This window comes from Pseudonaja textilis, chromosome Z (assembly GCF_049901715.1).
Source record: "Pseudonaja textilis isolate UNSWEBS1 chromosome Z, rPseTex1.2, whole genome shotgun sequence".
NCBI classification, from domain to species: Eukaryota; Metazoa; Chordata; class Lepidosauria; order Squamata; family Elapidae; genus Pseudonaja; species Pseudonaja textilis.
Genome location: NC_142008.1, coordinates 127,570,228 through 127,583,595, shown reverse-complemented (window position 1 = coordinate 127,583,595; position 13,368 = coordinate 127,570,228). Strand labels below are relative to the sequence as shown.

The window sequence follows — 13,368 nt, the reverse complement described above, 5'->3', positions numbered from 1 at the left end:
GGAACAATTTGCTTTCCTTTGACATGCCCTCCTCCCCCCATGGGGACTCGTGGCTTGCCTTGTGCCTTTGTCTTGCCCTGTGGACCTTGGACTGTGCCTTGTGAGCTTGCTTCTTTGTCTTCCCTCTCTGCTTTGCGACTTGGTTTCGTTGCTTATTGGCTTTCGTTTATGGGACGGTGTGTGGCAGCCTTGACGAAAGTTTGGAGTACAGTTTTACCTGGCAGTTGTGCAGTTTAACGGAGCGATAAAAGGACTCTTATCGAAAGCTTGCCTGGGTCATAACAGAAGATTGGTTCGAAACTGGCTTTGGGCCGAAGGTTGAAGTAGGTCTCGCTTTCTAGCTTGGTGCATTTAATAAGTCCACCAACTGAGGGGGTCCTTGATGCTCTCTGAGTGTGCTGGTTTTCTTGCAGACGTTTCATGACCCAACTAGATAACAACATCAGTGCTAGAAGGGAGTGAGATGTGGAGAAGAAGAGGAGGACAACAACTGTGGGGTCCTTGGTGCTGTCTGAGCTTGATGGTTTTCTTCAGTGGTGGGATTCAAATAATTTAACAACCGGTTCTCTGCCCTAATGATTTCTTCCAACAATCAGTTCACCAAATTGCTCAGTAAATTAACCGGTTCTTCTGAACTGGTGCAAACTGTCTGAATCCCACCACTGTTTTTCTTATATATGTTTCACAACCCAACTAGGTAACTTTTTTATTTTTTTTAATTTTGTCAATTGCTTGCAAGATAATAGGTATAAGTAAAAACATAGTTATGGATACATATAAGAAAAATAAAAGAAACAATAGAACAGGGACGGTACACTGGTGCGCTTATGCACGCCCCCTACAGACCTCTTAGGAAACGGGTGAGATCCATAGTAGACAGTCTAAGGTTAAAGTTTTTGGGGTTTGGGGAAGAAACCACACAGTCAGGTAAAGTATTCCAGACATTGACTACTCGGTTGCTGAAGTCGTATTTCCTGCAATTAAGTTTGGTGCGGTTAACCTTGAGTTTGTATCTATTGTGTGCTCTTGTGTTGTTATGGTTGAAGCTGAAGTATTCATTGACAGGTAGGACATTGCAATGTATGATTTTATATACTAAGATCGGACTGAAGTTCTAGATTGTGTAGGTTTAAAATTTCAGGTCTGATGGCATAAGGTATTCTGCAATGAGTAGAGGAGTGGAGAACTCTTCTTGTGAAATATTTCTGGACTTTCTCATCTGTATTAATATCAGATACGTAATGTGGGTTCCAGACTGATGAGCTGTATTCGTTTTATTGGTCTAGCAAATGTTTTGTATGCTCTAGTTAGTAGTGTGATATTACCAAAGAAGCTACATAGGATTAGGTTAACAACTCTTAATGCCTTTTTGGCTATGTAGTTACAGTGGGCTTTAGCACTTAGATCATTAGAGAGGAGTACTCCAAGGTCGTTGACAGAGTTTGGATCCTCAACAAGGTCATCATCAGTGCTAGAAAGTAGGGTGGGGTTTGGGGAATGAACAGGAGGAGGAGGAGGAGAAGAGGACCATGGGGTTCTTGGTGCTCTCCGCATACTTGTTTTCTTGCAAACGTTTCATGACCCAACTAGGTAACATCATCAGTGCTAGAAAGGAGTGGGGTTTGGGGAGGGGAGGGGAAGGGAAGGGAAGGGAAGAACAGGAGGAGGAAGGCTGTGGGGTCCTTGGTGATCTCTGAGCTTGTTTTTTTGCAGACATTTCATTAGCCAACTAGTCCTTGACTAGCACTGATAATGTTACCTAGTTTGGATCATGAAACATCTACAAGAAAATAAGCAAGCTCAGAGCACCAAGGACCCTTCAGGTCAACCCTGAGTTACAAATAGTCTCCTTTATTGGTACTACACCAAGTTTTAATTGCTAGTATCTTGCACTGGGTATAAACTTTGCAATGGTTCAGAACCAATTCTAGATGTGATCAGAACTTACTGGGCTCCTTGGATGTAGGAGCTCAACCCCATTAGGTCGTCCTAAGGGATATTCTTGTTTAGACACTGCATTTTTCATTCCGTAGTCCTCAGCTTACGACCGCAATTGAGCCCAACATTTCTGTTGTTAAGTGACGTCAAATGAGTTTTGGCCCTCTTTTATGGACCTCTCTTACCATGGTGGCTGTTGTGGCCCGCCAGACTTAGACAGTGAGGAGGTTAGGGAGGAACTGAGGCCAGTCCTGGAGTCTGGGGAGGGCTCTGATGGATGCTCTGTGTCAGAAGCAGAGATAGGGCTGTGTGACATTTCTCAGCTGCCTTCAGAGTGGAAATCAGTGGGGAAGAAGAACAGCTGGAGCCTGTTCCAGATGTGCGTATGCGCAGAGCTGTCAGGAGAGGAGAACAATTAAGGAACAGGGGCCAACTCAGAAGGGAAGGCACACATGGATGCTGAATGGCCCCTCCCTAGGGAATAAATAGAAGCAAAGGGGGAGTGGTGGATGCAGGAGACAATTAGTTCGCTTATTATTATGAAGATTTGCTTCGGCTTTGGAGACTCCTTTTCCAGGGGAAGCTCTCTTGGCCTGGCAACTATTCAAGGACTGATAAGGTCTGTTCTTGCACTTAACGGGACTTTTGTGTGTGTGAATGCCCTGAATTCACAGTAATTAAATAAAGAGGGGTTAGTTAGACAAGGAGTCTTGTTTCTTGGTTCTGCTAAGCCCGGGTCAGAACAATGGCTAAGGGAATCACCGTAGTGGTTAAGTCAGGAACATGGTTGTTAAGTGAATCCGGCTTCCTCATTGATTTTGCGACCCCAGGATACTGCAACGGTCATAAAATGACTCAGGTGAATTCTAGCACCTGAATTTTGATCACGTGACCAAAGGGAATGCCACAATGGTCATAAGTATGAGAAATGGGTCATAAGTCACAATTTTCAGTGGTTTTGTAGCTTTGAATAGTCACTAAATGAATGGTTGTAAGTTCGAGGATTACCCATGCATTCAGGAAGGGCAAAAAAAACCTAGGAGGGCATACGTACATATAGGCGGTCCTTGACTTAGGACCACAGTGGAGCCCAACATTTCTGTTGCTAAGTGAAACTTTTGTTAAGTGAGCTTTTCCCCCCACTTATGACCTTTCCTGACACCATTGTTAAGTGAATCTCTGCAGTTAAGTTGGCAACACGGTTGTTAAGTGAATCTTGCTTCCCCTGTGACTTTGCCCGCCAGAAGGTCGCATAAGGGGACCACACAATCCTGGGACGCTGCGACCATCATAAGAATGAGTCAGTTAACAAGCTATCTAAATTTTGATGGTGTGACCATGGGGATGCTCCAATGGTCAAAAGTGTGGGAAAATGGTCATAAGTCACATCTTTCAGTGCTCTTGTACCTTCTGTCACTAAATGAACTGTCGTAAGTTCGAGGACTTCCTGTACATTCAGAAAGGGAGATATTTAGATGGTACAACCATGGATTGCAGTTTTAAAAAAATAAAATTGCAAAAAGGAGCCAAAGCCGTATCAGAGGGTTGTGACAAAAATGATGGACACATTGCATTCCAAAGACCATTTTTTTAAAATAATTAAAAGAAATTTATATATATCCCTGTCGTAAGTACGGTACTCTCAACGAAGTCTCAAATAATAAATTAGAAAAGGGTCCATGGCAAGGGGTTGACAGGATAAGCCAGCCTCTCTTTCGGATGGTCAGCTCTTCCATCACTGAGATTTGATTTCGGGATCCATCTCCGTCAGGACCGACAGGGACACTAACTGGATAATCTGAGTCACACGGGCTGGGAAAGAAAAGAAGGTCGGTCAGCATTCGGGCAGAGAACGAGGCGACGATTCAGTGGAGAAAGAGATTCAGACTTGGAAATGTAAATAAAAAGGGATCTTTTATAATTTATGGGAGACGTGTGATAAAGACATTTCAGAACAAGGTTCATACCTTAATACAGAAAATTCTTAAAGCGAAGATAAAAGAAGAAACTTTTGGAGTTGATGGAAAAAGGCTTGGGGGAGGAATGGAACTTTGATCTTATACACCGTGTTTCCCGAAAATAAGACCCAGTCATATTATTGGAGGGTCCAAAATAAGAATTAGGGCTTATTTTCAGGGAAATATAATATCAGGGTAATCAGCCTAGCTGGGTGCCACACTCCTGGCCCCAGAGCATACACAAGAGACGGTGAGTGCATGATGCCAGCAGCAACTACAGCCTGCTGGCCATTTGGGCAGCACATTCTGGGACTTGCACAGCCCACACAGTGCAGGTGAGTTAGTTACCTGTGGAAGCAGCAGATGGAAGCTGAGATGGGGAAGCACGCGCAGACGTGGCACATGGGCCACAGAAAAGTTGAGAGTGGGCCGGAGTGGACGGGTAGCTGTGGAAGACTCATCTTCATGTGACGGCATCGGCAGCAGATGGAGGCAGATGCATGGGGGGGGGCAATCCAGATGTGCGGGTCACAGGGAAATCAAGAGACACAAAGACCAGCCTCCCGTGGCTGGCCCCCTACTCCATGCCACTGTCTCCCAGCTTGCCTGAGGCCTGTGCAGCATGTTGGGATCACCTTCCTTCCCCTCCCCACCTCCACCTCAGCTGCTTCCCGCTCTGACCCATCAATTCTCAGCTTTCCACGGCCCGCGCAGCACATCTGGATCACATGCCTCCCCTCCCCATTCCTCTGCTGCCAGACATCGTCGGGCCCTGTGCCCTCACCACCTCTGGTACTGGCCAGGCGCGCGCACACACACACACACAGTGGCTGATGGTGATCTTAACTGGGGCTTACTTTGGGAGTAGGGCTTCTATTAAAAAGGTAAAGATTCCCCCACACATCCATGCTAGTTGTTTCCAGCTCTGGGGGGCAGTGCTCATCTCAGTTTCTAAGCCAAAGAGCCAGCACAGTGCAAAGGTATCTCTGTGGTCATCTGACTGGCATGACTAAATGCTGAAGGAGCATGGAACGCTGTTACTCTCCCACCAAAGTGGTCCCTATTTTTCTACTTGCATTTTTACATGCTTTCGAACTGCTAGGTTGGCAGAAGCTGGGAGCTTACTCCATTATGCAGCGCTAGGGATTCAAACTGCTGAATTGCCAACCTTCTGATCGACAAGCTCAGCACCTCAGCCACTGCATTCCTCAGGCTTGTATTAGAAGCACGCAAAAAAAAAAAAAAGGTTAAGGCTTATTTTCTGGTTAGGTCTTATTTTTGGGAAAAACACAGGTATGTTGACAGCAACAAGACTACTGTATGCACAAAAATGGAAGGACATTTTATTCCCACCATGGATGTATAGCTACAGAAGCTGATGGAGGTGGCAAAGATGGTAAAATTGACCGTCTTGATCAAAGAAAAAAATATAAGTGCTTTTGTTGAGAGAGGGGAAGAGAATGGCTGTTTCTCTGTTTTTGCAGTGATCCTGAGGAAGGAAATTTCTGTATTTCTTTGCTTGATATTGGTAGGTCAACCAATAAGATTGTGGTCAAGGATAGTGTGCTGAAGACTCTTGGTTTGAATTAGATAATATCTCTTTATTAACTCTGCCGCATTCTGCCTCTGAAATCCAAGTAGGCAGATAACAGAATAGCAAAATGAGAGTTGGGAGGGGCCTTGGAGGTCTTCTAGCCCAACCCCTTGCTCAAGCAGGAGATTCTATACCATTTCAGACAAGTGGCTGTCCAGTCTCTTCTTAAAAACCACTAGTGATGGAGCACCCACAACTTTTGGTGGCAAGCAGTCCCACTGGTTAATTATTCTCACGGTTAGGAACTTTCTCCTTAATTCCAGGTTGCTTCTCTCCTTGATTAGTTTCTATCCGTTGCTTCTCATCCTGCCTTCAGGTGCTTTGGAGAATAGGTTGCCCCCCTCTTCTTTGTGGCAGCCCCTCAAACATTGGAGGAATACTATCATGTCACCCCTAGTCCTTCTTTTCATTAAACTAGACATACCCAATTCCTGCCACAGTTCTTCCTATGTTTTAGAATCCACTCCCCTAACCATCTTCTCTACACTCTTTCTAGAGTCTCAGCATCTTTTTGTATATCATGGCAACCAAAAGCTGATGCAATATACCAGGTGTGGAATATTGCCTCTAGTATTGGTCACCACGATATTTATATACATGATGCTGAGATCTTCGCATGATATTGCTTAATTTGTGGGATTGTGTTGTGTTCTTCCATCCTCTGTGAAGATAGATGTTCTTTTGAATATTTGCAAAGGGGCCAAAAAAATGCCTGTCAATCTATTTATTCCCATGTTTACTCAAGACTACACCCTCTGATAGTCTTTTGGGAATTTTACCACTGAAGGGAGACATCAGAAATCCCTACAGTAAAAACTCCGATTCACTCACCCGTCATTCGCTGTAAGCAGCTTGGTCTCTTCTGATCTGGGACCCGTACCACCAGGAAGTAAACCGGAAGTCCAGATGCCGCGATGGCTATGCCAATGGCCGAATTGATGGGGTCGGTGTAGAGCGGTACAGCCACCAGGAAGATGGTGCAGAGGCAGAAAGTGATGGGGAAAATGATGGTCAACTAAAGGAAACAGAAGCGGGAATTGGTTGAAGTCTCCTATTGCAGAAATCTCACAATTCCACCCACCCATTCATTTAATTACTGCACAATTTGCTTAACAACTGCAGCAACTCGCTTAGTGACCTTGGCCAAAAAAAATCATAAAATGGGGCAAAAGTCACCTTGATTGGTAATGGAAACTTTGGCCTCCCTCCATTAAAGTCATAAGTCGAGGACTACCTGTATAGTTACCACGGTGACCTGTGGCAATGGAGGTTTTATATATTACACAGCTAACTTCCCTCTACCTTGAGTGGACGTTCTCTGGATGGTTCCTTCCAGCGAAGATACAGTTGTCCTGCGATGGACAGGCCCACAAAGAACCAGTAGCTGAAGCTGTAGTAGTTGATGAGTTGAAAGATGTCTTCCACACAAAGATAAATCAGAGCCATGGCTCCCTAAGACAGACAGACACCAGAAGAAAAGCCAAGTTCAACAGGATTAGCAGAATAAAATTTTGGTTTTTCCAATAGAACATCTAGAAATGAGTAAGTGAATATAACTAGAAGCCAGGAACGGGTTTGTTAAAAACAGATCATGCCAAACCAATCTTATTTAATTCTTCAACATAGTGACTAAATTAGTGGACCAGCGAAATGCTGTGGACATAGTATAGTTAGACTTCAACAAAGGCATTCAACAAGGTAGACCACAACTTACTTCTTGGTAAACTACCCTGTTTCTCCAACAATACGGCCTCCCCCAATAGGAAGTCCCAGCATGTTTTATAGGTATGAAATGAAATTAAGCCCCTCCCCCCAAATTAAGGCCTATATTAAAACATGCGAAATGGGGGGGAATGGTGGGGGGGGCTTGCCGTTAGGAAGTACTTTTGTTGCACACTCGGATATGGTGCTTCCTGCGTTGACCCCGATACGAAGTGCCCCACCAATGTCGAGGTCAACATCCAAGCCATCGCTGCCCGCCCCGCCGCCCGCAGATGCAAGGGGGGGAATTAAGTCACCCTCGAAAAGACGGCATAGCCATTTTTTCAGGGCTCAAAAAAAAATAAGACCCAGCCTTATTATATGAGAAACACGGTAGGAAAAAGTGAGATAGATAGTGACATCATCAGATGGATTTGTAACTGGCTCAACGAGTAGTCCTTAATGGGCCTATGTCTACATGGAGGGAGATAAGGAGTGGGGTACCACAAGGTTCCGTGTTAGGCCCAGTACTCTTCAATATCTTATAAATGACTTAGATGAGAGAACATCATCAAATTTGCAGGTGACACTAAGCTGTCAGGAATAGCCAATACCCCGAAGACAAGCTCAGGATCCAAAAAGACCTTAATAGACTTGAACAATGGGCCCGATCCAACAATATACAAGGAGATATACCTGGTGGGACCCAGAAGAAAGGCCTTCTCCGTGGTGGCTCCCTCTCTCATTCCCCCATAGATTAGACTGGCCCCACTCTTCTGGAAGGCACTGAAGACCTGGTTCTGCCAGCAGGTCCGGGAACACAGAGTGGGATGGAACCTATTGAATGGCTTGTATGATGTGTTGTTGTCAGGGCAGGGGTTGGGGGTTATTTTATTATTTATTAATTTTATACGATTCTCTCTTTTGTTAATTTTATTGGGTTTTTTATGTTTTTATATTCTTCTAAGCCGCCTAGAATCACCATGTGCGAATAGGCAATATAAATCTATAAATAAACATGAAATTTAATGTGGAGAAAAGCAAGGTTTTACGCCTGGATAGGAAGAACCAAAGGCACAAGTACAGATTAGGTGAAACCTGGCTGAAAAACAGGAACTGTGAGAGGGACCCTGGGGTCCAAGTGGACGATCACTGAAACAGGAGCCAGGCGTGTGTGGCAGCAGCCAAAAAGGCTAATACAATTCTGGGTTGTTCAAACCGAGGCATAGAATCAAAAATCACGTCAAGTATTAGTACCCCTTTATAAAGACTTAGTAAGGCCACACCTGGAACACTGCATCCAGTTTTGTCACCAACATTACAAAAAAGATGTTGAGACTCTGGAAAAAGCGCAAAGACTAAGATGTTCAAACTAAGATGATCAAAGGCTTTGGAGATTTAAACCATAGGAAGAACGGTTGCAGGATTTGGGTATGGCTAGTGTAAAGAAGAACCAGGGAGGACACGATAGCAGTCTTCCAGTATTTGAGGGGTTGCCACAAAGAGGAGGGGGGGTCAATTTATTTCCCAAAGCACCAGAGGGACAAGAAACAATGGATGTAAACTCATTGGGAGAAGCAACCTGGAATTAAGCAACTTCCTAACAGGGAGGATGATTAACCAGTGGAACAGCTTACCACCAGAAATTGTGGGTCCTTCATCACTGAGCGATTTTAAGAAGAGACTGGACAGCCACTTGTCTGAAATGTTATAGGGTCTCCTGCTTGAGTAGGGGGTTGGACTAGAAGACCTCCAAGGTCCCTTCCAACTCTCTGATTCTCTATTCTTCTTCTCGAACCATGGAAATCCCCACTTGATGGTTCATTCCTCTTCCAAGGGCGGTCCTGCTTGCCCACAGTTTCCTAAACAGCTGAGCAGTGGGCTTGCAGGGTGAGATACAGTAGTTGGAGCGAATTCAGGTGATTCAATCGATAAAAAGTGAGGCCTCCAGATGTCTAACGCTGCCTTGGTTGGAAGAAACTTCAACTAGCTGGCCAATTCCTGCATCTGCGGGAAGAGTAGGTGTGAACAGTCAGCCGGCGGCTATGTGTAGAAACCACAAGTTCAGTACCAAGAAGGAAGATTAATATCAAACGTCATAAATCATTCTCTAATATGATTCTAGTCATCCATCATGGAGATCCCCGCAGTGTCATGGGACAGACATAGACATAATTGGAGTCATGAATTGTTGCTCCGGAGAAATGCCTTGCACTTTTTAAGTGATCAGTCAATCAGAATAGAGATGGAAGGGACCTTGAAGATCATCTAGTCCAACTCCCTGCTCGAACAGGAGACCCTACACCCTTTCAGACAAGTGACTGTGCAGTCTCTTCTTAAAAGCCTCCAGTGATAAAGCACCCATAACTTCTGGTGGCAGGATGTTCCACTGGTTAATTGTCCTTCCTGTTAGGGAGTTTCACCTTAATTCCAGGTTGTTTCTCTCCTTGATTAGTTTCCACCCATTATTTCTGGTCCTGCCTTCAGATGCTTTGGAAAATAAATCGACCCTCTTCTCTTTGGGGAAGCCCTCCAAATACTGAAAGATTGCTATCATGTCACCCCTAATTCTTCTTTTCTCTAGATTAGCCAAACCCAATTCCTGTAACCGTTTTTTGTATGTTTTAGTCTTCGGGCCTTTCATCATCTTAGTTGCTCTTCTCTGCACTTTTTCCAAAGTCTCAACATCTTTTTTTTTTTTTTTGTAATGTGGTGACCAAAACTGGATGCAGCACTCCAGGTGTGGCCTCACCAAGTCTTTATAAAGGGGTACGAATACGTCACGTGATTTGGATTCTATGCCTCTGTTTGTATAACCAAGGATTGTATTAGCCTTTTTGGCTGCTGCCGCACACGGCTGGCTCCTGTTTAAGTGATTGTCCACTAGGACTCCAAGGTCCCTCTCACAGTTCCTGTTTTTCAGCCAGGTCTCGCCTAATCTGAGCTCACACAGATTTTTCCTACCCAGGTGTAAAACTTTGTTTTCCTCCACATTAAATTTAATGTTGTTGGATAGGGCCCCTTGTTCAAGTCTGTCTGGATCTTTTTGGATCCTGAGCTTCTCTTCTGAGGTGTTGGCTGTTCCTGTCAGCTTAGTGTCATCTGCAAGGTGGGTTCTCCTTCTGTTCTCTCATCTAAGTCGTTTATGAAGATATTGAAGAGTACTGGGCCTAAGGCAGAACCTTGTGGTCCCCCACTGCTTACTTACTTCCATGCAGACATAGCACCATTAAGGACTACTCGTTGAGTACGGTTTGTCAGCCAGCTACAAATCCATCTGGTGCTGCCTATCCCACATTTTTCTACCTTACCAAGAAGTAGGTTGTAGTCTATGCCTTGCTGAGGTATAAATATACTATATGCGCCGTTCAACAGTTAGAGAAGATAATTGCTTCTTCTACTGGGCAAACCACTCAAGATAACTAGGAAAAGGGACAGAGGAGATTTAAGGCCGATTCCTTTCTCTCCACCAAGCCAACTGGATCCGTGCACACATTCTCACGCGGTACCCTAGGACTCACATTAAAAAGCAGGGCTGGCACAGGGGTGAACCGTTCCACGTGGATCATGCAAATGGCATCTGGCAGCTGTCCTTCCCGGGAGCCAACAAAAAACAATCTGTTAAGAAAGAATGAATGAGCATCTTAAGTTTCTCAGTTGGTACTCAAAGCCACTTCAAAAGGCAGAGATGCACAACTCCTAAAACAGGAACTGGGTACGTCTAGTCTAATAAAAAGAAGGACTAGGGGAGACATGATAGCAGTGTTCCAATATCTCAGGGCTGCCCCAAAGAAGAGGGAGTCAAGCTATTCTCCAAAGCACCCGAAGGAAGGACAAGAAGCAATGGCTGGAAACTAATCAAGGAGAGAAGCAACCTAGAACTAAGGACAGTTAGAACAATTTGTCAGTGATGGTGTAGCGGTTAGAATGCAGTACTGCAGGCTACTCCAGCTGACTGCCAGCAGTTCGGTAGTTCGATCCTGACTGGCTCAAGGTGACTCAGCCTTCCATCCTTCCGAGGTCAGTAAAATGAGGGCCCAGATTGTTGGGGGCAATAGGCTGACTCTGTAAAACTGCTTAGAGTGGGTATAAAAGTATAAGTCCTATGAAGCGGTATATAAGTCTAAGTGCTAGTGGGAAGGAAGGAAGGAAGGAGGGAGGGAGGGAGGAAGGAAGGGAGGGAGGGAGGAAGGAAGGGAGGAAGGAAGAGCTGTGGTGGTGGCACAGTGGTGAGACTACAGGATTTCAGGCAAACTGCATTCCCCCAGCCAGCAGTTCAATCCTAACCGACTCAGGTTTGATTCATCCTTCCAGCCGTTCGAGATGGGTAAAATGTGGACCCAGATCGTTGAGGACATTAGGCTGACTCTGTAAAACCGCTTAGACAGGACTGCCAAGCACCATGAAGCAGTATATAAGTCTAAGTGCTATTGCTAACCAGCAGAACAACTTACCTCCTGAAGTTGTGGGTGCTCCAACACTGGATGTTTTTAAGAAGAGATTGGATTGGATTTTGTCTGAAATGGCATGGGGTCACCTGCTTGAGCAGAGTGTGGGTGTCTGTGTGTCTGTGTGTAGTAGAGGTGTCCAAGGTGGAGCCTCAGGACAGCCAAAATGGGGGGCCATGCCGCACCCCCCCGCACCCTGTTTTGGGCCTATGAAGCCTCCCTGGAGCCTCCTGGGAGCCAAAATGGGGCGTGGGGGGGGGGGTGTCGTATATCATCCTCCCCCCGCATGCCCCATTTTGGGCCTAGCAGGCCTCTCTGCATTTACCTGGGAGCCAGAATTAGGTGCGTGGGGACTCCTGAGAGGGGAGGGGAGGGGTGAGGCAGGGCCAGCTGGTCTTCAGAACTACCGGTTCGCTGAACTGGATGTAAAATTAATATCCGGTTCGCCGGAACCAATCCGAATCCCACCTTTGCCAGGGTCACTTCCAAATTTTTTATTCTGTTAGGTCTGACCTAAGGACATTTCAGACATCGCACAGCTCCCCTAGCAGCATCTCTGAAACTGTATAAAAATCCATGTACCCCTCAAACCAATTCGTCCGCTGACCCAGAACCACAAAACCTGCTGGTTCTGCTTCATCATTAAAACCCAATTTCCAATCAGCCTCCGTGTCGTTTTCCCCAGCTTGGAAGAGAAGCAGAGGGATATTTCTCCCAGCCATAGCAAAAGGGGATCACGTGACCCCGGGAGACTGCAACCATCATAAGTAGGAGTCCGTTGACAAGCATCTGAATTTGGATACACGTGACCGTGCAATGGTCATAAGTGTGAAAAATGGTCATGAGTCCTTTTTTTTTTCCACTGCCGTTGTAACTTGGAATGGTCACTGAATGACCTGTTGTAAGTTTGAGGACTAGATGAGTATTAGGTGGAGTATTATTTATTCTCCTGCAACTGGTCCCTTAAAGCAGAAGTTTAAAACTTATTTTGGGAAGATCCTTAAGAAGTAAAAAGAACGTACTTCAAATATACCACAATGGTTTACCTGGAAGCAGCTAGAATAGAAGCATTAAGGCCTCCGAAGCAGGACAGGGCCACAGCAAGGGGTATGGTCCAACTCATCACTCCAAAAACTTGATCGCCAAAAGTCTAGGGGGAAAAAAAGAGATTTCTTCTATAAGCTGCTGGCACTGACTTTACGCCAGAGCAGGAGTGGACAATTATGATTTATGATCTGTGGACTTCAACTCCTAGAATTCCTTGGCTGGCTCAGGAATTCTGGGACCTGAAGTCCCCACAAAGTCAGAAAGCAGATGTAGTTGCCCATCCCTGGCTTAGAGGAACCGCTGGGTGATGTCCACCATCAACAATTTGGGGAAACTTGAAACGTGATGCCATTCAGGTACAGGTAGTCCTCGATTTAAACACAACCACAGCCAGGAACCAGAATTTGTGTTGTTCAGCAGGCCCTGCCCGATTCTTTTTCAGCCTTTTTTGCCATGGCTGGGCCTGTCACCTCCTCCGGCAGCCGAACCAGATGAGGAGGAGGCATGGGAGTCATGGTCAGCATCAAGCCAATCTGAGAGCTCCAAGAGGGAAGAGGAAATGGAGCTGGCAGAGAGAGAGAGAGAGAGAGGCAGAGCCTGGGCCGTCAGATAGAGAGTCAACAGCCCCCCGGTTTGGAGGTGGCTGATGAGGAAGAGGAGGAACAGCTGGGTCCAGAGCGTG

General features: G+C 45.6%; 1 protein-coding gene across 2 annotated transcripts in view; it reads right to left on the bottom strand.

Annotated features, from left to right (window-relative positions):
• Positions 1 to 3,506: 3,506 nt before the first annotated feature.
• The window catches only part of SLC7A7 (solute carrier family 7 member 7), a 35,734-nt gene continuing 25,872 nt past the window's right edge, over positions 3,507 to 13,368 (bottom strand). For both annotated transcript variants that reach the window (XM_087915972.1, XM_026719498.2), the window contains 5 exons: positions 12,686 to 12,789; positions 10,713 to 10,809; positions 6,793 to 6,942; positions 6,322 to 6,505; positions 3,507 to 3,750 (listed from right to left, as the gene is read on the bottom strand). In XM_087915972.1, the coding sequence (XP_087772098.1) occupies positions 3,674 to 3,750; positions 6,322 to 6,505; positions 6,793 to 6,942; positions 10,713 to 10,809; positions 12,686 to 12,789 (612 nt within the window). In that variant the 3' untranslated portion in view covers positions 3,507 to 3,673. The remainder of the gene's footprint in view (positions 3,751 to 6,321; positions 6,506 to 6,792; positions 6,943 to 10,712; positions 10,810 to 12,685; positions 12,790 to 13,368) is intronic.